General features: G+C 36.4%; 1 protein-coding gene across 1 annotated transcript in view; it reads left to right on the forward strand.

Moving 5' to 3' along the window:
• LOC113240400 (CUB domain-containing protein 2) overlaps positions 1 to 22,529 on the forward strand; it is a 275,798-nt gene that overhangs the window by 230,034 nt on the left and 23,235 nt on the right. Inside the window, exons 5-7 of the mRNA XM_026477689.1 lie at positions 19,671 to 19,848; positions 21,209 to 21,235; positions 22,371 to 22,528. Of these exons, the coding sequence (XP_026333474.1) occupies positions 19,671 to 19,848; positions 21,209 to 21,235; positions 22,371 to 22,528 (363 nt within the window). The remainder of the gene's footprint in view (positions 1 to 19,670; positions 19,849 to 21,208; positions 21,236 to 22,370; position 22,529) is intronic.

Consider the following 22,529-nt stretch of genomic DNA (forward strand, 5'->3'; position numbering starts at 1 on the left):
GATTTGCTACGTTGTAATGCAATTACGATAACAATTTAGTCCAGGAATATTGTAATTTCTGTACGTTAAGTAGCCATTGCTTACACTTTATTTTGAAAGAGTGAATTGTATTATGTCTCAAATTGTTATCCACCTCTATAAAGAGAAACAAAAGAAGGCTTCTAGAATTCAAAATTAAAAGTGTCTGGTATTTTACATTGACAAAGCGGTCTTTACTTAGGAAAAACCATTTCAAAAAGTCATTGTGTAGCAGAAAGAGATCTTGTTCTAGCAAATTAGTTTCACGTAACACCGTACGTTACCATCACCTTTATCTTTAAACATCCACACCGAAAACCTCCGAAAGGTCTGCACAATAACAATTGACTATTATAATGGAATGTAAACGAAAAATAAATGCGATGTTATCAAAAAACATATTAAATTTAACACAACGTGGGGACGGTCGAAATGAAAAACCATTACATTTGGCGTGTTGCCTATATCTACAACCTGGGCTTGCAGAACGTTTATCCTATCACATCCTGTGTCGTTAAAAGTTACTTTCGATGTATCACATTTTCACTCTGTATGCAGTCAGTTACGATTTAACATTGCGAAGTTTTTTACAACGCGATATCTTTTTAAATGTTCATTTGATTTTTTGGAACATGTTTTATGTTTATTGTAGACTATATAGACAAAATGATCAAAGCTTCATGCCTAAAATTGCATCTGTAGGTGAGAATTAAAGAACCTTAAGTGACAAATAGTAATTTTTACTACAGAGCGTTTTGAAACAGAATGGGGCTCTTAATTAGGTATTTTGAATCAGTCTCATATCTTTCTACATTAGTTTTGATTTTAGTAGCTTTCTCTACCGATCTTAGGGTATACGAGAAGGGCACTATAATCTGTACGCGCACCGGAACCTTGAGAGGCTAGTGCGTCGGGTGAGCAGCCGTCCACGTACAGTACCTTTCCTATTTTCCAGATAAATACCGGAGTTGTAGGGACACTAATTTCCCGTTGCGCATTGCACAACTAGCGGTTGCCACCGCTAAGCCGTCGACGTCGACTCTGAGTCCACTACCAAATCTCCTCATTGGTAGTGGAGCTGTAAGGCACGTTCACTTCCCGACGCCGCAAAACAACGTAAGCGGCTGGAGGGACCGGAGGATATCTAGCCTATCCTCTACTAGATCTTCGGGTTAGTGCCGGAGATGCCAGTTGTAATGTCCTGTGACAATGTCCGCACATAGCTACCAATTTAAAGCTCTACTCACTTCAGGCCCTCAACTAGACCGCTAATAAGACGCGCTAGATGCGTACTAGGCATTTTGAATCAGTCATCATTGTCATTATCAACCCATTTATACGTCCCACTGCTGGACATGGGTCTCCTCTCAGGCAAGGTTTTAGGGCATAGTCCGCCATACTGATCCAATGCGTGTTAGGAACTTCGCACGTTTTTCATTTTACAATAAATATTAGACAACATCACATCCGTTACTCTGATCCCAAAGTAAGTAGCTAAGTGTGTTATGGAAATCGGAAACAACGACGGTACCACAAACACCCAGACCAGAGACAATACAGAAAAGTTAGTTTTCTACACTGACCCAGCCGCTGGACCTCAGAGATGGCGGCCATAAAAACGGTGTGCAAGCCACTCGACCACGGAGGCCGGTTTTCCGAGGGTTGTGAACCTTCTTCTTCGTACTAATGCTTTCCTTCGTCGAAAAGCTCATGGTTAATTACCAACATAAATTCCAAGAAACTCAGAGATGTGAGCCCGAATTCGAACTTACGGCTGTGAATTAAACCATTCAGCTACAACTGCTTTTTTTAAATCAATCATAAGGTCAAATGCAATATGCTAAATAAATAATAACAATTTTTATTAAAAAAAAACCGACCTCAAAAGTACGTGGATTTAAATCTATTTGCCAAGTTTTATTGAAATCGGTTACTGAAAAGTGCGTGAAACCGGTTCTTAACCCTGTTTTTTTTTAAATTTAAAATTGACCAATATTGAGTAAGCGAAGGACTTAAATGGGATCAATCATCAAAATCGATTCATAGCATGTTAAGCAATGTCTGTAAAACATGAACATTAGAAAGAGCTCTTAAAGTCCAGAAGAAGTGTATTCGAGCAATTTCACAATTGCAAACCGCTGTTCAAAAGGCAAACATATTGCCTTTGACATGCATGCACCTTAGGGATATCTACATATTTGTCAACTCTCATCCTCAATATTTTAAAAGACGTGGTGAAGTCATTTAAAGGCAAACTGGAGCAAAAATTATGAATCTTTTATACCAACCTGTTGCCATAAAATAATTTATGAGAATGCTGCTTCAACATGTGTGTAATTATAATTATTTTCAATAAATTACCTGACGAAAGTAAATTGTTACAAGGACATACTTTTAAATTACAATTGACAATATGGCTTTTGACACATTGCTTCTATAGTAATAAAGAATATTTAGAATTTACAAATTCATTACATTAATTGGAAACTGTAGAGACTAAACATTAAATCCTATTAATATTTGCACTTCTGCTTGCACGTTGAATATAACGTAGATAATTTTACTTATGACCTTTTGTAAATACTGCATTCTAGGAAATAAACGTCTTATAACTACATCTAAATTTCCAAATACTTACAGATATATACTTAATTAAAAAGCATCATCACTTTATAAAGCAAAGGTAGATACTGCCGTTCCCACCGGTAGAACGCCTAAAACAATTTACAGAGCAAAAATAAAGTAAATAGTTTAAATTATGTTATAATCGCTGCAAAGGCGAATCTCTCGTGAGGAAAGTTTTAATGACGCCGGCGCTGCCGCTACCTTAGTAAGCCGGTAAGCCGCCCAGATGGAAATCCTGCCAGTGCCAACTCTACCGTGTATTCGTATGAGGAAATAAACTAAGTCAAATAGAGGAGTGAGAGTTCATTAAAATTAATGATGCTAAATATTTTAACCGATAATGGCAACCCTTTGAAATTGCATTCACACATATTTAAAACTTCACCAGTAAGGACTAAAGTATATAATTACTTATTAATTAGTTAATGCTTCCAAAAAGTTTATAATAATAATAAACACGCATGCATGCCGCATTATCAGAAAGTTCATGCAGGTGGAAGAGGACGAAGTAGGCTCTTATGACACACCCTCCACATAGATACACGCCATACTGTATTTACTTGATTAGATAGACAAAAAAAATTAATAACTAAATTTTGGGGGAATATCGCCTCTCCCATTCAGAAATTCAAAATTAATATTTTAAGCCTTGGGAGAGAACCTAAAATAAATATATATAATAATCGGAAACAACGATGGTATAGAAAAGTTAGTTTCTGCACTGACCCGGCCGGGATCGAACTTGGAACCTCAGAGATAGCGACACCATGAAAACCGGTGTGCAAGCCAATCGACCACGAAGGCCGTCAAATATAATAATAATGTGACCTCCACTGAAACAATCCCAATTATTTGCCCGCAAACGGATTAATTCCAGCCAGTCTCGCTAGCAGCTTGAAGCGGTTGGATTTTTGTGGCGTGTCGCTTCCAGCACAAATTTATTTATTTATTTAAACTTTATTGTACAATATACTGAAGAACTTTGTTGTACAAATGGCTGACTTAATGCCACAAGGCATTCTCTACCAGTCAACCATTGGGCTAAACAGAAAAAAACACAATATGTTGGTGCTACACCTTAACAAAAAGAACAATATACTAGAAAGCTAATCGATAATTTGTATGGTTTAAAATAAATAACATAATATTATACATACATAATAAACTTACAAGTGCGGAAGGCCGTCCTGTTAGATACGGCACGTATTGTTTGCTGGTTCTTGGATCTGAGTCCCTGATCCCTGCCGGCTGCCATTGCCTGTAATATGAGTACCAAGGCAACGAAATTAACTTCAGAGCACTACTCGGAACGCTACCAGGATCAACTTAGAAAAGTACATTTCCTAAATTGGTCCTACCGGGAATCGAACTCGGGACCTCCCTCATCCAGCGCCCAAAGGGCAAACCGCTGGGCCACAGAGGTCGTCTTTTATTTCGAGGTTTATTTGTACCAAAAGCTACTTATAGATCAAATATTGTCCGCTATTCAAAACATCGTAATGTACACGAATTGTTATGGGATTTTAGAAGTTTTATGTAAAAGCTGCGTTGAATAAGATGTCACAACAGTTTGAAAGCTCTCTAAGTAGCATCAAACTTATGATAAGTCACTAAGATATAAGCTCTTTTACAAGAAATTGAAACATCAATACGAAAATCTGGCTTCAGAATCACTTTGAAATGACGTGTTTTCTATTAAACTTAACTGTGAGAGCTAACATTTGATACTATTATCATGGAAGTGATTTCTGTTAGGGCTGTAAACAGGCAAATTACGTGCTGTCTTAATTAAAATATAAGTCACATTAATACTTTCTGATAGTTGTGTAATTGTATCATATAAATATTGTTAACCTAAACCTTATTTAATATAAATTTTATTTAATATAAACTTTTTCACGTAACAATTCATTTAACGTTTTATATAAATTTACATTCCATAATCATTGACGTACCAAAGGTCCATAATTTAATTTTTGATAACACTCATTTTAAACTGCCTCTGTGGCCGAACGGTTACCATGCTGGTCGGCCACGCAGAGGTCCCGGGATCGATTCGGGAATCGGGAGAAATATTTGTATGGCCTACATTTAAAATTTAAATTTGACCTAAAACATCTTCGGAAACGCAAATAAAATCGGTTACGTATACGGTACCTCGAATCACATGTTCGCTGCGCTCGCTCAGCTCGTGCTGCTTTTTCATATATGAGGCACGGGTACGCTAACGCTCTTCCGCGCCCAGCCCGCGTTGGTAGGCTCCGCCGCAACACCCTGCACGCATCCGTGTGGACTCTCCGAAGAGAGTCCCATAGAGCGCCTACCGCACGGGCCAATCGCCCAAATTAGCCCACGAGGACAGGACGAGCCACCGCCACTGCATCTGCCCAGAATCCTGAAGAACCGATGACATGTCGTCAAAAATGTCTTTCGACGTGTTTCCCTTTGTAACAAGGTATTTTTATTAAGGCGCGGTGTTCCAAATTGCGAGAATTTGCATATTCGGCTGACATAACGTTGTTTGATCCACCACGAAATATTCAATTATGACTTTAAAAAATTAAAAGTGGGTAATTTTAACTATCATTGGACCTCATAATGTGTAGTATCACTAATAAGGTGGTAGGTTACGTTTAAGTACCGAACTTATCAGCCGCCCTTCGATACAAAATACGGTGTTGCGACTCTTTCAATTCAAAATACAAGTAACCATACCTATTTTTGTCGCCAAGCAGTAATGTGAGCATTACTGCGTTCCGGCTTTGAAGGGTGCTGGTGAAACAGGCATATATCATCTTTATGTCTCCGAGTGACGGGCGCAGTGGCAATTCCACTCAGGTCTTTGCGATTTAAAGCTCTGAATGGTACTGCAACTGGTAGGTTTGTCGCTTCTTTTTTAATAATAATATCAAGTGACGGGACGAACAAGTCGTGCGCCTGATGGTAAGCTACACGCCTGTCCATAACATGTGCCACGCAGAGCTTTAAATCGCAAAGATCTGAGGGGCACTGCCACTGCGCCCGTCAACCTGAGACATAAGTTAAAAAGACCCATATGCCTGTAATATCACTAGAACCCTTACCATTCAAAACCGGAACACATTAATGCTGGCATTACTGTTTGGTGGCAGAAATAGGTGAGGTGGCAGTACTACCCTGGAATTCTTTCACAAGGAGCTCTACGGCTACAAAAAACTTATCACGTTTACCACGAGGCGCACGACTTGTCCATCCTGTTACTTGATATCATAAAACCTAACGAAACTTTAGCATCTTCTGCGCTTAGACTATGGAATTTTTCCATCGTTCAAGGTTCTGCGTCAGCACCCTGTCACTGCTATGACAATAATGTTATATTTTTAACCGACTTCAGAAACGGAGGAGGTTTTCAATTCGACTGTATGTTTTTCTTTTGTTTTTTTTTTCATGTATGTTACGCGATAACTCCGGTATTTGTGAATTGATTTTCATCTTTTTTTGTACTTACATACTTACTTCCATAGTGGTCTCATTTCATTTTGAAAAAAATCATCCACCTCTAAGGGTGCTGTTCACGCATGAAGATTCATTTTTATAGCAATTATTTTAATGGTTGATTTTGCTATTTCTCCAATTCAAGGCGTTTTTCTCTCAATATTCTTTGAGTAGTGAGAACCGATTTTTATTATCTCCAGTGTCAAGTCCTGTATAGTAGCGAATTTAAGGATATTCCAATAAAACATAGTAAATATACGTAATTCCACGTACTTTTGAGGTCGGTTTTTTTAGTACTCTGTACTGAGAGTATTTACTTTTGTGTTTAATCTGTGTAATGTGTTATATTAGTGAATAAGGTGTTTACCTATCAATCTAAAAAATATATATATAAAAAAAACAAAATAAGTACAATGTTTATCATTAATTGGACACCGCTTTGAAAAAACTAAAATTAAAATGTAATGAAAAATACTTAGTTGTATTTCAAATAGATGCGCATTTGAATTATAGGTAAGTAATTCAAATACTGCCCAACTCTAGCTCTTTAAAGGGGATTTAAATCAAAGACAGTTTCCGAGGATTATCGAAACTCCTTACTCATGTCGCTCACGGTTTCAGAAAGTTTTCATATCCCGAAATGTGCGTTATTGGTCTCGTGATGTTTGTTTTAAACAGTGACTTTGTAGTTTTTAACCGACTTCAAAAAAGAGCAAGTTATAAGTTTTATGTTTTATGTATATTTTCCGATCCGACCTTTCCGTACATTTCGTACCCTTCTTGGCGTGTACTGTGTAATAAAGTCACATGTCATCAATGATGACTCATCATGTTATGTCAAAAGTGTTTTTATTCACATTTAACTCTTAAACAACATGAACTACACCATCATCATCATTTCTGCCGAAAGACGTTCACTGCTGGATATAGTCCGTCCCAAAAATCAATAGAACAAACTACATATATTAAACAAATTACGCATTTGCGAAATTTTATCTCTCCTACTTAAGCATAAAAAGTTGTCAACTAATTTCACTCGTAGAATATTTAAAAAAAAATATTAATTAAAAATATAATTTCATAGGTTAGCAAATTACATGTGAAATAATTCTATTTACAACCTATAGATCAGCACTAGGCTTCGTCATTAGGTACTAAAATACATTAAAATTTGGGATTTACAACAGATTTCTTAACAAAACATCCTGTCATACATTGGGCACATTTAAAATACAAGAACTGTCTTAATCAATATTTCGCTTTCGCCAATGTGAAACCTAATTTATGATTTTACTATCTATATCTATTGTATATAGATAGTATATTATTATAATATTTTCCGTTTTTTTATAAAGTTCTACTATTCAATTTCATGTATTAGTCAAATATTCCTAAACTAATAAAATATACCGCCGTGTATCGTGCCCAGCTCAAAAATTCAAATTATATTGGCAGCGTTATCTGCTGAACCAACCATGACCCAGAGCGGTGATCGAAGCCCCTGTCTCGTGAGTCAGCCACCCAACTCTTTAAATAAGTCCCGAGCTTCCGAACCCCAGTTCAATCAACCGCGGCAGTTCAATCTATATCTTTGCTTGAAAAATTGTTATTTTGCAGGTATGGTCTTGTCGTATCAAAGATGCGATTTTATATTGGCAAATGATGTAAACTTTTTCACATTTTTTTCATTTAACTGAAGTTTTTGCGAGAACTTTATACTACCGCTTCAAATTAATTTTCCGAACGATGATTTACAATGCAAAACATTAATGCTGCTTTGATGTTGTTCAAAGGATATTTTAGGCTCAATTTACATTAACGTGGAACGAATGGAAGTGATTTTTCGTAACAAAATAGTATATAGCACAATGAACTTTATGTGAATTGTGTAACGTACAAACTATATTCGATATACGGTGGCTGCGGGAAGTTCTCCGGAAAAAGCGCGAGTTTCTTTACTTGCCTCTAGTTTCCACGTTACACAATGTACAGACGGCAGTTTCACTTCCGTTTCGTTCCATTCGTTCAAAATTTACAGTTTAAAAATTCAGAAAGTAAAACATGACTAGCGGTTTTCTCGATTTTAAAAATTCAAATTAATTGTTGTCTTTGTTCCTAGAGTGGTTTGCGTGTGATCCGATCGTACGACTCCTCTAATACATTTTTTTCCAAAAAGCTAAGTTTCTTGTACGTACTAAAAAATCGATATTTCTAATTTTTTCAAAGTTTTCGCTCCACACCTCCCTCGTTATACATACACAACGTTCGATAGCTCTTCGAGAGCCCTTTCGAACGACACCTCGCGCTCCCCAATCCGGCAATACTGGGTGTGTAGTGTAGTGATTGTAAAAATTTCAGGCTTTTTCGTGTCAATAATGTAAACTGAATCTCAATTATTCTCAAAATAAAACAAAATGAGACCCTATCAATAATTCTCTGAAGCACCAACAAAACTGTGATTGGTCTGTATCAAGCCTGGAAGTTTCCTTGGCTTGCTATTAGTTTTGACTCTCCACGCTAGAGAGCATTGCGAGTTCATATGTCCCGTGTTTTTTTTTATTTATTTATTAGTTACAAAGACATTAAACAAAGCTTCACTTTACACTCTTAAACCTAAAGAAAACAAAATAATTTCGTATACAAATATAATACGAAAATAATTATGAAAGTATAACACAATTTACATTAATAAAAAGTTGCACCAGAGCGAGCACGTTGTTATACGAAATGGCGTTATACGTATGCATCAAGAGGATCTCATGAACGTAGATACTATCTTTGACCATAAAAGGCGGTATTAAATCGCGACCGCGAGAAGAGCGCGTCTTTAATTTCCCAACGGAACGGCGAATATCTGACGTAGTTATTATTATCTATAGGGATATGTCATGCAAGCATACTGTTCCATGATATTACTTTGGAAACTAGCATTTAATTATGAGTTTCCATTTCGTTATATTAGTGGCCAAATCAAAGAAGGATAGCGACATCCCGTGTGTTTTTGACAACGTGACCTAGTGTTTTTGACGACGTGCATTAAAGAGACCTATCAAAACTTGTGATTCATTATCAAAGCATCCAAAAAGCTAATTGAGTGCAGCCTGTAGAAGCTGTGGTTATAGACTTGATAAAGGTTATTATAACATTGTCCTGTATTTCGCTTCAGATGTTTGTTTGTAGTAGCAGAAAACAACAAGATTTCAGTGTGTTCCTAAAAATAATAAAGAACTTGCTGAATATTCTTAAATCTGCCAAACTCTGTCACATTTAAGTAATACGGCGTTGACATGTTCTGTAGCAATGAAAATGAATAAAAATTAAATCTGCCCAAATGGCAGAAATCTGAAACAAATGGTCACACTGTTCTCAATCTCAAAGTGACATTGACATTGACAGAGGCTTTTTGTAAAAACGTTCCTTTGCTAATTTTCGTATCTCTCATTTAAATATTGTCTCCATTGACTTACAAGTCAATGATTGTCTCAATATTTTTGACATGTTGTGTTTTATTTTTTACTATAAGTCATTATTGTTTAATTGATTATTTAATTAGGTATTTTATGGCTTTAATATTTTATGTGTGTACTATAAAATAACCAATACTTCAGGTAGGTAAACATTCAATCATGCTTAAAATGAAATGCACGTACAAGAACGTTACTTATTCTATGATCAAACTGAATCAATTACGTTGTGTTCTTGCATCTATTCGAAAATACATTGTTTCGTAATTTCTTTATTCCCGACTTTTAAAAATATACAAAATTATGTTAATATCAAGGCATAAACTAAAACGTAAAACTATACTATCGAAGTGCATGAAAGGCTCTTCGTTGATTTTGAGACAGCTTTCGCCATCCTTCTTTGCGTAAATTCGTGACAATCAAATTAGCTTGATTTACGGGGATCGATTGTTATCAGTCCGTAAACAACATAATATAATGCTTACTGTGCAAAAAAAGTCGTAATTATAGAAATAACAAAGTAATAACGTTAAATCCTTCTACGAAATTTGGTTTAGTACACACAACACTACATAGGTGGATTTGCACTATCCCCGACGGTATGTTTCTAATAATAGCATCCGCGTCATCGTAACGTTTCGAATCTTATATCAAATTCAAACTCAAAATATTTTTATTTCATAGGTAAACAAATTACACTTGATATCGTCAAATTGATTACAATGACAACAACAATCACTCATTGTTTTTGTTAAAAGTAAATAAAAAATAAAATAAAATAATTTTACACTTACATATTGTCATTACTGTTACAATGTAAGTGTTAAATAGGTACAACAAGGGTCCGCTGGAAATGAATTCCAAGCATCTTTATCCTGAATGTAATCAGTAACACTGTAGTAGCTCATAATTTAACAGCGCATGTTTAATATAGTTTTAGAATTTCTCCTCTGACGGTTGGGTTACTTCATCTCTTAGTTTATTATAAAAGCGCACACATTTTCCCATGAAAGATGAGTTTATGCAATCTAAATTGTGGAAGTACCAGTTTATGCTTATTTCTTATATTAAAATTGTGTATTTTGTTATTTCCGGGGAATAAATGGCTATTTTTTCGTATGTACATTACATTGGCGTAAATGTATTGGCAAGTCACTGTCATTATTTTAATTTCACAACACAAATTATAAATACTACGAATCGCCCTTTTTTGTAAAACAAACACTTACTGAATGTCAGATTATAAAATTCTACCCATAATAAAATTCTATATGATAAAAGACTATGGAAATAACTAAAGTACACAAGTCTAAAGTACAGAAGTTTGTACGTTCGTCATTTGCCGAATTTTCCTAACCGCGTAAACCGCGGAACTTGGTTTACTCACTAAATTTGTTACATCGCACAGTTCACACAATAGTGTATTAACTCAAAAAGTGTATTTTCTGAGAATCGATGAAAAACAAATTACTCACTTCCCGTGATCGATCATTAAAATTTGTGTATAGGTTATACTTTATTACAAAAATCTGAACAATTTCCTACTTACAAATACATATAAGAATAAAAATAAAATAAAAAAATAAAAGGGGAAAAATAATTTCATATTTTCATTTTAATAAGGGCTGTTTTGGCCAGAATTAGCTCACATAAAGTGTGTCTCATTTTGAGTTAAGTAGATATATTTTAAATGTTTCTTACAATGTTTTAATAGCGGTTTTATTGACGTGTAGAGAATGAAATTTTACGTTCAGTAATGATAGAATCTTGAAATTCACATATTTTGTGCTATAACACTATTATAATAGCAGTGCGATATGTGGGCCTCATTGTAATTTTGAATCTATTGTAATACCCAAAAACACGGTACCATCAACATCAACATCAACGCTTCGTTTTTCAATGATAAGACTGCATTAAGTATTTTTTTGAGTTAGAATGTGAAAACCGTATACATTTTGTTTTTTTGCCGTTTAACACTAAGTTATTCACTGTGAACCAATCCAAAGCCTTCGACAGAGCTATATTTACCTTGTCTATATCCATTCCTTGTCTTGGCATTTAAAAAATAAGTGAAGTATCATCGGCAAACAAGACGATATCAATAAATTTTCGAATTAGACACGGTAAATGGTTTATATAGATTATGAAAAGAAGGGGACCCAATATAGAACCTTGTGGAACACCTATGACAACCAGAGCTCCTGCAGACTTTGATTCATTTATAAGCACTTTTTGAACCCGATTATTCAAATATGATTTAAGTAAAGACAGAGATGTGTCATCGAAACCGTATCCCAATTGAAGCTTCTTGCTGCTTCTTGCGATCAGTCCGCGTCGAACATCGAGTATACATATAATGCTCAATAGCGTCGAGCAAAGGGACGAACGTGAAGTTTAAGAAATTGCGTCATTTTATTAAAATTTCAAGAGGAATTTCGTTGTCGTGTGTATATAAGAAATAACAGTAACTTTTTTTATAAGAAAAACGACCTCAAAAGTTCGTGGAATTACTTCTATTTGCCAAGTTCTATTGAAATCGGTTGCCGGAAAGTGCGCAAAACCGGATTCATCCCCTAGTTCAGCGCTATATGGGACTTAACACAAGAGATAATAAAAACCGGTGGTCACTGCACTGTCACAAGTATACCGAGAGTATAACGCCTGCAATTGGAGCATAGCAAAATCAACCATTAAAATAATTTCTCCTCATAAAATTTAAGCGCTATTTATAAAAATAAGTCTTCATGTGTGAACATTCCTCCGATCGTTGAAAGCTTGCCTTTCGACCAGTAATACTTGCTTCACGAAGTGGACACATTTTTAAAAAAGGATCCTTACAGTTCCTGTAGAATTTTTGATATCGGCCACTGTATTACGCCCTCGGTGCCAGGAAATACAACTGCAACTCGACCCAATTTCCATCTTAACGGTGGTAGATTGTTCACCTTTAGAACTACTAGAGCGTTCATCTTCAATGCGACTTTACAAGTACGCCATTTAGTCCTCAGTTGAACCTCTTAGACATATTCTTTGCTCCATCTGCACCAAAAATGTTGTCGAAGTTTTTCAATTTGCTGGAAACGATTCAAGCGATTGTTTGAAACATCTTAATAGTCCTGATTTGGCAAGGAAGTGAGCGGTCTAAGGATGATGAAATGTCCTGGTTTCAATGGCATTAGGTCTTCTGGACCGTTCGAGAGAAGGGTAAGTGGTCGTGAATTGAGGATTGCTTCAATTTGGACAAGTGCTGTATAAAGCTCTTCAAAAGTTAAGTCAATTGCCCAACATTCCTTAGCCTTCCATAGAGCTCCGAAAATAGCGAATAAGCTGGAATAAAACAGAAATTTATTTCTTCATTGGAGGCCTCTGACGACAACGAATCACAATTACTTTTTAAAATTTTTGAAAGGTCGTAAGTACCAACAAATGATAGACCATTGTGGGAATATATGTATTGGTTGTGGGTTTCCCCCTACGCGCAATGAATCTGCGCAATACTGATAAATCATTCTTGCTTGTCAAGTCACCAACCAGTTCAATGTGGATAGCCATTGTCGTAAAACATACAAAAAGTGCTATATACACCTTTACCAGCCTACGTCCACGACCTTAATGACTAGCGTTCACTTATTTTCTTGATTTGAAGCTTATATATCCTTGAATCCAGGTAGACAAATCCCGTCTTCGGTTTAGGACCATATGCGGGACACACAGGAGATAATAAAAATCGGTGCTCAGCGCTCAAAGTATATTGAGAGAAAAACGCCTTCAATTGGAACATATCAAAATCAACCATTAAAATAATTGCTCCTTACAAAATTTAAGCGCTATTTATAAAAATAAGTCTTCATGCGTGGACAGCCACCCTTACAGGTGAAATATTTTCTTCAAAATTAAATAGAACCACTACTGAGGTACCTCCTTTCCAACAAAAAATAATTATCAAAATCGGTTCACAACTGCTTTGAGTTATCGCGTAACATATATACAAAAAAACAGACAATCGAACTCAGAACCTCCTCCTTTCCTGAACTCGGTTAATAACGCAGAATATAAACAATTACATTTAAAATGTTCCCAAAATTATCTCCAACCAGCTTTTTGTAACGAGACGTTGGAAAATGCCCGGTTTCCAATGTATTACGAGTCTTCTACGAGTTTAAAATACGTGTTCCACCTACAATATGACTAAAAAGATACTCGCGTTCCAAATGTATAACTAGATATACAAGGCACACCACCTCTCTTTGCTCGGCGAGTCGTAAGCTTAAAGCTTTGAAATCTCTCTGAAGCATCTTTTCACAACTTCCTTTGCGAAATACTCATCGTAGATAAAGCTCCACTAGATTTTCTAACAAGTCAAGGCTATGTCTGAAAAATCTTCAAAAAAACTCCACATATTCCGTATGAAAACATTTATGTGGTTATTTTAGGTTAAAATTTAAGCTGTGAATGGAGTTTGAGTAATTGACGAATTCATAACTGGGAGATTAAGGTTATACGTGTAAGGTAACATCTTGAGAGCTTTAACGCAATTCAACGCCTCAAAACTGCCTCCGTGGCCTAACGGTTACCATGCCGGACTGCCACGTAGGGGTCCCAGGTTCGCTTCCTGGGCCGGGAGAAATATGACCTATATTTATTTCTCTCGTGAGTTTGGGTGTAATTTGTGGTTAGTTATGTGTGTGTCCAAGGCACCCGCGATACAGGGTTTCCCTAGTGCGGGGCTATGTTGAGTGTGTACGTTTTTATTTATTTATTTATTAATTGATGGTACAATCATTCGGGTTAGAGACTTTAGTAATGCAACATTGTTTTTTGTGTGTCCTGGGATTACTTTTGTTCAGTTCACAACAATTTTGCATTTTTTATTATGTAAGAACAACAAATTTAGAAATTGACAACAAATTATAAATGTAACGTTGAATACGTTACATTTATACAGCAGCATAAATAACTATTAGTATTTGTTATAATTATTAATTGAAAGATCGGACATTTACAAAAAATCCTTTGACCCGGCCGGATTCGGCCCGACGTCTTCTAGCAAACCGTGCCAGACCTCACCAATTTTTCCATGTGTTTGTTTGCAAACAAGCACATGGAAAAATTCGTGAGGTCGGCTGATTTGTTCCGTGGCTTAGATGGCATAGCGTCTGGCACGGTTTGCTAGAAGACGTCGGTTCGAATCTGGCCGGATCGAAGGAATTTTTTCTGTGTTCTATCTTTGTATTAATAATTATAACAAAGTAGTAGAGTGAAACTATTTTTCCGGATTTAAATCGCGTATATTTGTTTTTTCAAACAAACCGACGTTTCGGGCCCTTTACAGGTCCCATGGTCACGGTTATACGCGATTTAAATCCGGAAAAATAGTTTCGTTTCCTATGTGTAACAATCGCGAAAACCTAAGAACTCGATAGTAGAGTGATTTTACAAAAAATATTTGAGTATTAATTCAATTTTATTAGCACTTAATTATATCTGGCCAATCGTTATGTGCGGCAGCGAGGCATAGACCATTAAAGAAAAAACCATCCAATGAGTCTCGTTGCATTCGAAATGTGGTACTACCGCCGCATGATTCGCGTATGTATACTGGATGCAGAGAGTCAAGAACGAGACAATACTCCTGCGCATTAATACCTCACGCCAGCGGATGCGGACCATCAAGAACAGCAAATTCACATATCTCGGTCACGTGTTTCGACACGATAGGTAGCGACTGCTTCAACTTATAATGATGGGAAAGTTTGAAGACAAGAGACGCGCTGGAAGACGTAAAAAGTCATGGCTATGCAACATAAGGAAGTGGACCGGAGTCACGAGCTGTTTCGTTTGGCCTTAGACAGGGACAAATTTGCCATATTGACGGCCAACCTTCAGTAGTGGAGAGACTCTTTAAGAAGAATTTAATTATAAATTATAAAAATAGGAAGTAAAACATATAACAAACGTTAATTAAATTTTACATTTCATAATAAATATTTTTTTGTTATGCAAGGCTGCAAAGTTGTTGTTTAACGTTAGTGCTTGTATTGAAACCTGAGTAAGCGAAGGAAGCTCATCATCAATTTTTATTCTTCCTTGTACTTTTTGGTTTGGGTGATTAAGTGATTGAAATTATTTTAGTTCTTCGACCAATTAAAATAATTTAATAAACACAATTAGTTGTCATTGTTAATTTAATGTCAACAATAATAAGAATAAAATATACCAACGGATTTATATTAATACATAATGTACGACAAATCGCGTAGTTGAACGTGTCATTATCGTTTGTTTTTTTTCATCGAAAGAAAAAGTTACGTGCACCACAGAGTCCATCGTCAAGTTCGAATTTCAAAAACCTTTTCCACGCTAGCGTGAAAAAAACGCTTTTGCACGCAGAATTCTAATGAGAAAGAAAGCCTTTCCGAACTAGTGAGGTGAAAATACAGTTGCTCAAAACGTGGTGTTTTTCGTACTACAAATCGTGGCGAAAGTTGGAATTTTCGCACTAGTGCTTTTTACTTTTCCATTTTTTTTAAATTTACTGTTGTTTCAAATCTTAAGCACAGAACTAAAGAAGTTGTATATTTATTTAATATTTATGTGCTTTGTGACGTAAGTCATTCGTCATTAAAACTTATATTTATTTACAAATACTATATAATGAACGTATCGAGTGGAGGTCCACAGTCTCTGCCTACCCCTGAATGGGTGACAGGCGAGATTTTTATGTATATATTTGTTCTATGTATTACAGATAAATTGTATCTCACTACCGTGCACGGGTTCCTAAAGAAGTTTAAACAAAAGTACCAGGACTTCATAATAAGTGGTTACAGACCGATATTACAGAAAATAAACAAAAACAGCACGTTAGAACTAGATTTCCATAGACTTTTAAATAATGGTTGCAGTGGTTGTATTTCATTATTTTAATTTACTAGCAGAAAATGAGTTTTTTTAAATACTGTTTTATTTTACTTTCAATGTAGTTTTTTCGCAAATGTATTAAAAAACGTCGTTTGATACACGTGCGGATTTGTCATTTTCACTTGTCTCGGGTCTTGACCCTCGCCTCTGGCTCGGGCCAAGAAGCCTCGAGACTCGTGAATAATGATTAACTTTCCGGACTTATATCAAAAATAACTATTACTTCATACCTAAGGTTGATATGTCCGTTAATAATGGATTGTACAAAAATATTCGGTTGCATACTATTTATTTGTTAAATTTCGTTATAGAACATTTACTGTTAAGTCCATTTGCAATTGTAATTTTCATATTTTATTGATCTTGAATTGTTGGTTTAAAGTTACGTAAAAGATTGTAGCTGAAACCGTGAAACAGGAAAAATATTTTTGCGCGCATGGCGATAGTGGGGCCATCTTTATCGGAGGTGTTTTTAAAAGGTTGAGTGGCGTGGACTGGCATTCTGTTACTGATTTTCGACCAAATGAGTGAAAATATTATTTATTGTACTCATAGACGTGATGACAACAAAAAAATACAAATGAGAAATAAACGTCTAAGTAATTAGACTCCAAACACGGGATTCGCTCTGGACCTTTTGGAGGGAAAAGTTTCGTTTTTATTTTGACTTTCAATTATTTTGTGAAATCTAGTTTAAAGTGGAATAGAATAGTGCTATTGTGCCTTAATAGAAGATTAAAACGCGAAATTATACGAATGTCGAACTAGAATACCCGTACCGGCCCGTTTTAAGGAATCCCGAGTGAATCCAAACACGCCTCCTCAAATTCCCTATCCTCTTTGTGGCGGCCATATTTACAGAAACATAATTAAACTTCATGTTTAGGCTGATGGCTTTGCCAAAGCCTTAATAAATAAATAAAAAAACTCCAAACACGTAATTTATTACACTTGTTTAGTTTATTTCGTTAAATGGTCGTGTTTTATTAATTTTCTACTACAAAATATTTTGATGCAATTTTGAAAACAATACCATCAATACAATAAACCGATTTTTATATCGCATGCTCCGCCAATATCGTAAGCTGATTACTTCCCTACAATATCCAAACTCATTAAAAATGGTTTCACAAAGGCATTTTGAAACGTATCGATCTGCGGTTCAGCACAACAAAGGTGTTATTACGGCTTTTCAGCCCCATTTCGAAATAAATACTTGGTGTAATATAAGTTTACAACAAGAAATTATTTGTTTTTTATTATTTGTTGTTTTGTTTTAGCGGATGTTTAAAACCAAAGTACAAATTAACAGAGGAACCCGCACTAACTCTAGACTTGTATCGTAGACACATCACCAATTTAATTTAGTGCACTTTAAAATGGGTCACCCGTATGACGAGCTGTTCAAATCGCGTCAAGGACGTTCCTAACCAATAATTGATTTTCCATCAAGTGAGATCGAGATTAGTCTCTGAGGCTTGTAAACGAGAGTTTTTAATTGTCAGCCGCTTGAAGTCTGTATTTACATAAGGTTTCAATCCTCCCCAAGGTGCTATTAAACTCGCCTAGTTTATATATTCTCTTTTTAAAGCGGTCTTTAAAAGTTTTTTATTGTCGGAGCTGTGAGCTATTGAAGTATTAGGTGAACGGTAAAAATTTACTTCGGAATGTGCTCGAAAGTCGATTTGTATAAAGTTTTTGTAAGGATTTTTTTATTTGCCTGCTAAAGCGTCCCACAACTGGGCTGAAGCCTCTCCTTCGGACTTCGAACTCTCTCCATTCACAGCGATTTCCGGTCAGTCATATCTTGCCTCACCTGGCCACACTGTCGACGGCCATTTTATGACATCCATAGCGATAAAATACATAAAATCTCTATGGGTACATACTACCTCGTGTGTTCATTATGTTTTGAGACAAACTTTGACTATAAAAAATAAAACTAAATATTATAATTATTTTTTTAATTTTGAACTTGGAATGTTTGTGTTCTATTGTAAGTTTCTAAATTCGTTTCTATTATTTTCTCGTGATGGACGGAGCTAAACAGTTAAGTGCGGCCATTGACTTACAAATAAATGGACGACCTACTACAAAAACCACGAAAAAAATGTCCCAAGTCAACCTATTTAAACGTAGTGACATGTAAAGGAATATGAAAAAGCTAAAACGTTGAATTTAAATTGTAATGTCATCGCAGTACTGCCTAATTTTGCTTGCTTCGCTGTCAGTCGAACAAACGAAGACTAAAGCGTGAATGACGCTCTGTATACGATTTTAACGCCCTATAATTTCGGACACTTTTTAGCGCGGACCCGACGTCCATATAATTGTAAGTCAATGAGTGCGGCTGTAATTTGATTACATATGGCAGGAAAACACCAATGAAGATTTTCCGCGACATAAAATCTTATTTCGTCTCAAAACTTATGAACACACGAAGTATAGATATGGCCAGCCCAGCCCCATTTTATCCTGACGGTTACGGTTTTTTTGCCTACGTCAGCTATACGAGTTTTGGAACAGACCGCGTTGTTTTGATCCCGATCCATCTTTTTAACCCTTAGAGGCTGATTTCCATAGCTATTTGGCAAGTCTTTCATTTGCACTTATGACAAGGATCATGTGTGTGTATCACTAGGAATTATCATCATCGTCAGGAATTATCATTAGAACTAAATTTTATTAATTGATTACGTAAGATAATGCAGAGTCACCATCCAAGTTTTTTCTGGCAGTACCTAGGTATCATACAAAGATTCTATTTTTGAAAAACATTGGTAGCACACACTTTCATAATAAAATATTTTATCTAGAAGAAGTTTTAAAATTGTTTGGGCACCTACTTAAAATTGGGGCGACGACAGACGGCGATGCGAAGGGAAGGATATCCCGTGTCGGGGATGTAATCATTTCCTCTCTCAGTCTCTTGCACAGAGCCTGTTCGATACATGTTACTTATTTATTTATATATACAGGATAATGCCTTCTATTAATTTAGAAGTTGAGGGTCATTCGAAATGCATATTTTAATTTTTTTAAATTACTGCAATTCAAGTTAATAATGAAGGAATTAAAATATTTGAAAATAGTCAATATGCGTTATTGTTTAAGTAGAGATTGAAATGAAATGTTTTGAAGTCGAATATGCAAATTGTTTTTCAGAGTGCGACCGCACGTTCGTGAGCCGGGGCGGCGGCGTGGGCAACGGCACATTCCACGCGCCAGAGCTCGTGAACCCCAGCAACCAGAGCCGCCAGTGCCTGTACACTTTTCTGGCGGCTGCCGGTCAGCGCGTGCTCGTCGAGTTCCGTACATTCGATCTGCGCGGCAAACCACCAGAGTGCGTATCCATTGAGATAACAATCCCCACCTCTTCATCGTTCCAATTCCTAATGCCTAAGAATACACTCGAAAATGATTGTAAAAAAGGCAAAGACTAGGGTCTTGTTAAGCATTAATAATTATTTTTTATTACTGCCACGCAGAGGTCCCAGGTTCGATTCCCGGGCCGGGAGAAATGTTTGTATGGCTTACATTTATTTCTCTTGTGAGTTTGGGTGTAATTTGTGGTTGTCTATGTGTGTGTCCATGGCACCCTCGACACAGGATTTCCCTAGAGCGAGGCTATGTTGAGTGTGTGCGTTATTTATTATTATTTATAATAACGTTACGTTAGCGTTACACTACAAATATACATAAAATGATAATTAGCAGATGCATAAAAGTGTTACTTAGATTTCGATTCGACTTAGAGTTAGATTCAGTACAAAACTATCTCTGGAAATAAGTCGGAAGTATAACACGGTTCGTTGGCTGAGCTGAATGTGCTCAAGCCGCGTGGCAAAATGTGCTCCTGGGAAGCGCGACGACGAGCAATCTCTATGCCGTTTTTACGAAAACAACTCGCACTACTTCAAAGAATGCTTAGAACTTAGAGCTGTATTTACTTATGTAGCCTAGTCTTAAAGAAATGAGAATGCGGAAAGCTCGATCCACATGATTTATTGTAGGAGATGATACGACAGGAAAAGGGAAGTTATAACAAATAATAAAATGGTATAAAAAAGTACAATTGTTATAAAACGCTTGATATAAAAGTAAGTAACGATATATGCCCCTTACATCTTTGATATTTAAAGCTCTGAGTGGCATTGCAACTGTTAAGGAAAGGCGTGTCGCTTACTACCAGGCGCTTGATTTGTTCGTCCCGTCGCTTGGTGTTATATAAAAAAAATTGTGGAAAAAAATTGTGAAAATACAAAAAAAAATAGATTCAGGAGTCCATGTTAATAAAAATGGAAGTAAATTTATTTCCTGCTCCGCGAACCCAGCGGAGGTTAAATCGGGCAAAATAGCTACGCTTGTATTGTTTATTTTTTAATGCAGTTAATTTTCCCACTGTCCCTCCGTATAAAATTAAAAACACAGTCACAAACACCATCATTAAAAATATACCCGACACGTATTTCGTCATTCTACGAGGCATTCTCGGGGGTTATTGATTGTTCAATCGAGTAATAAATAACTCTAGATAGTATTATTTTATAATTAAAAGTCTGTCTGTACAGTTTTCAAAAGTCAATAGTATTTCCTATGACGTGGAATTAAACACCACAGGAATCCATTATCAATACGTTGCCACGCCGTTGCCTCTGACATTTGCCTTTATCGTTTGTCTTAATAGCTGTTGTTTTTCGCAGTGGTGCCGCGGTGGGGGAGCTTCCAACGTAAGTACTCATCTTTCTCTTTTACTCTTATTTCCATCTCTACTGGAACGAATGGGACACAAACATGTTTTCATCGGAGAAGTATTTATTGGTGTACACCAATAGTCAGCGGAATTAGGTCAAACTAGGCCTGAAATGTATGGGAAGGTAGATTTATTTACTCTATCTGTAAGCGACATTTATCTCTCGCAGAACGTGCATATAAATCAAAACTTAGCTGAACATATTTCAAAAGCGGCGACGTAGTTAGTTTTGTTTTTCTGTTATTTAGATTCTGCGTACGGAGAAAGAATAATTCGACGTTTTGCCGAACAAATTATGTAAAACAAAAGTTTTAATAACGTCGCGATGTGAATGTTAAACTTTGGAATAGAATTAGAAGCATCATTCCTTTTAGCCATTTCAGTACGATATTGCACCTGTTATGGACAGGCGTATCGTTTACCATCAGGCGCACGGCTTGTTTGTCCCATCACTATCAGAAAAAAAGAACTAAAAGGAATCTCTTTCCAAGATGATTAGAGTACACTATATGTTTGTTACTTTGTATTGTTACTTTAGTCATTAAGAATTAAAAAAAAATACAAAATCTTTAGACGGGGATGTCATGGTGGTCTAATAGTTTGACCTGCAGCCTCTCAAACAGAAACTGTGGGTTCGAACTCGGGCTCTCTGAATTCCTCGGAATTTATGTGTGATAATTCAATTTGGAATTTAGAATGAGCTTTTCGGTGAAGGAAAACATCGTGATGAAACCTGCACGTCGAAGAAACTTCACAACCATTGGAAAGCGTCTGAAGTCCCCAACCCGCATTAGGCCAGCCTGGCGGACTATGGCCTAAAGCCTTCCCTGTGAGGAGACCGGTGCCCAACACTGGAACGTATGAATGGGTTGTTGATAATGATTAGACGGGAATATAAGTTATTTTAACTATGTTTTTGCCAAAATGCAATCGGTCTTATGCCTCGAGGATGTGAGTAAATTTATCCGTTTACTACTACTAGTAACTACTAGTAACTAGTACGTAGTACTACTGTTTGTGCAAAAATTTATTGGCTACCAATTTCTAGGGATGTCCTACTTCTTTAGTACCACAATTTGTTATAGTTAATTAAATATTGACTGCTTTTCCAGATGTTTTCACGAGTACATGGACATCTACTCGGAAATGGCGTCTTTGGAACAAAGCGAGCTGGTGAACTCGGCGTTTGGCGGACGGTACTGCGGGCCCATACCACCGCGGCGCCGCGTATCGCTGCATCGCGCCGTGGCCCTCGCCTTTTTCACCGACAA

Source organism: Hyposmocoma kahamanoa, unplaced genomic scaffold (genome assembly GCF_003589595.1).
Source record: "Hyposmocoma kahamanoa isolate Upper Pololo Valley unplaced genomic scaffold, ASM358959v1 138, whole genome shotgun sequence".
NCBI lineage: Eukaryota > Metazoa > Arthropoda > Insecta > Lepidoptera > Cosmopterigidae > Hyposmocoma > Hyposmocoma kahamanoa.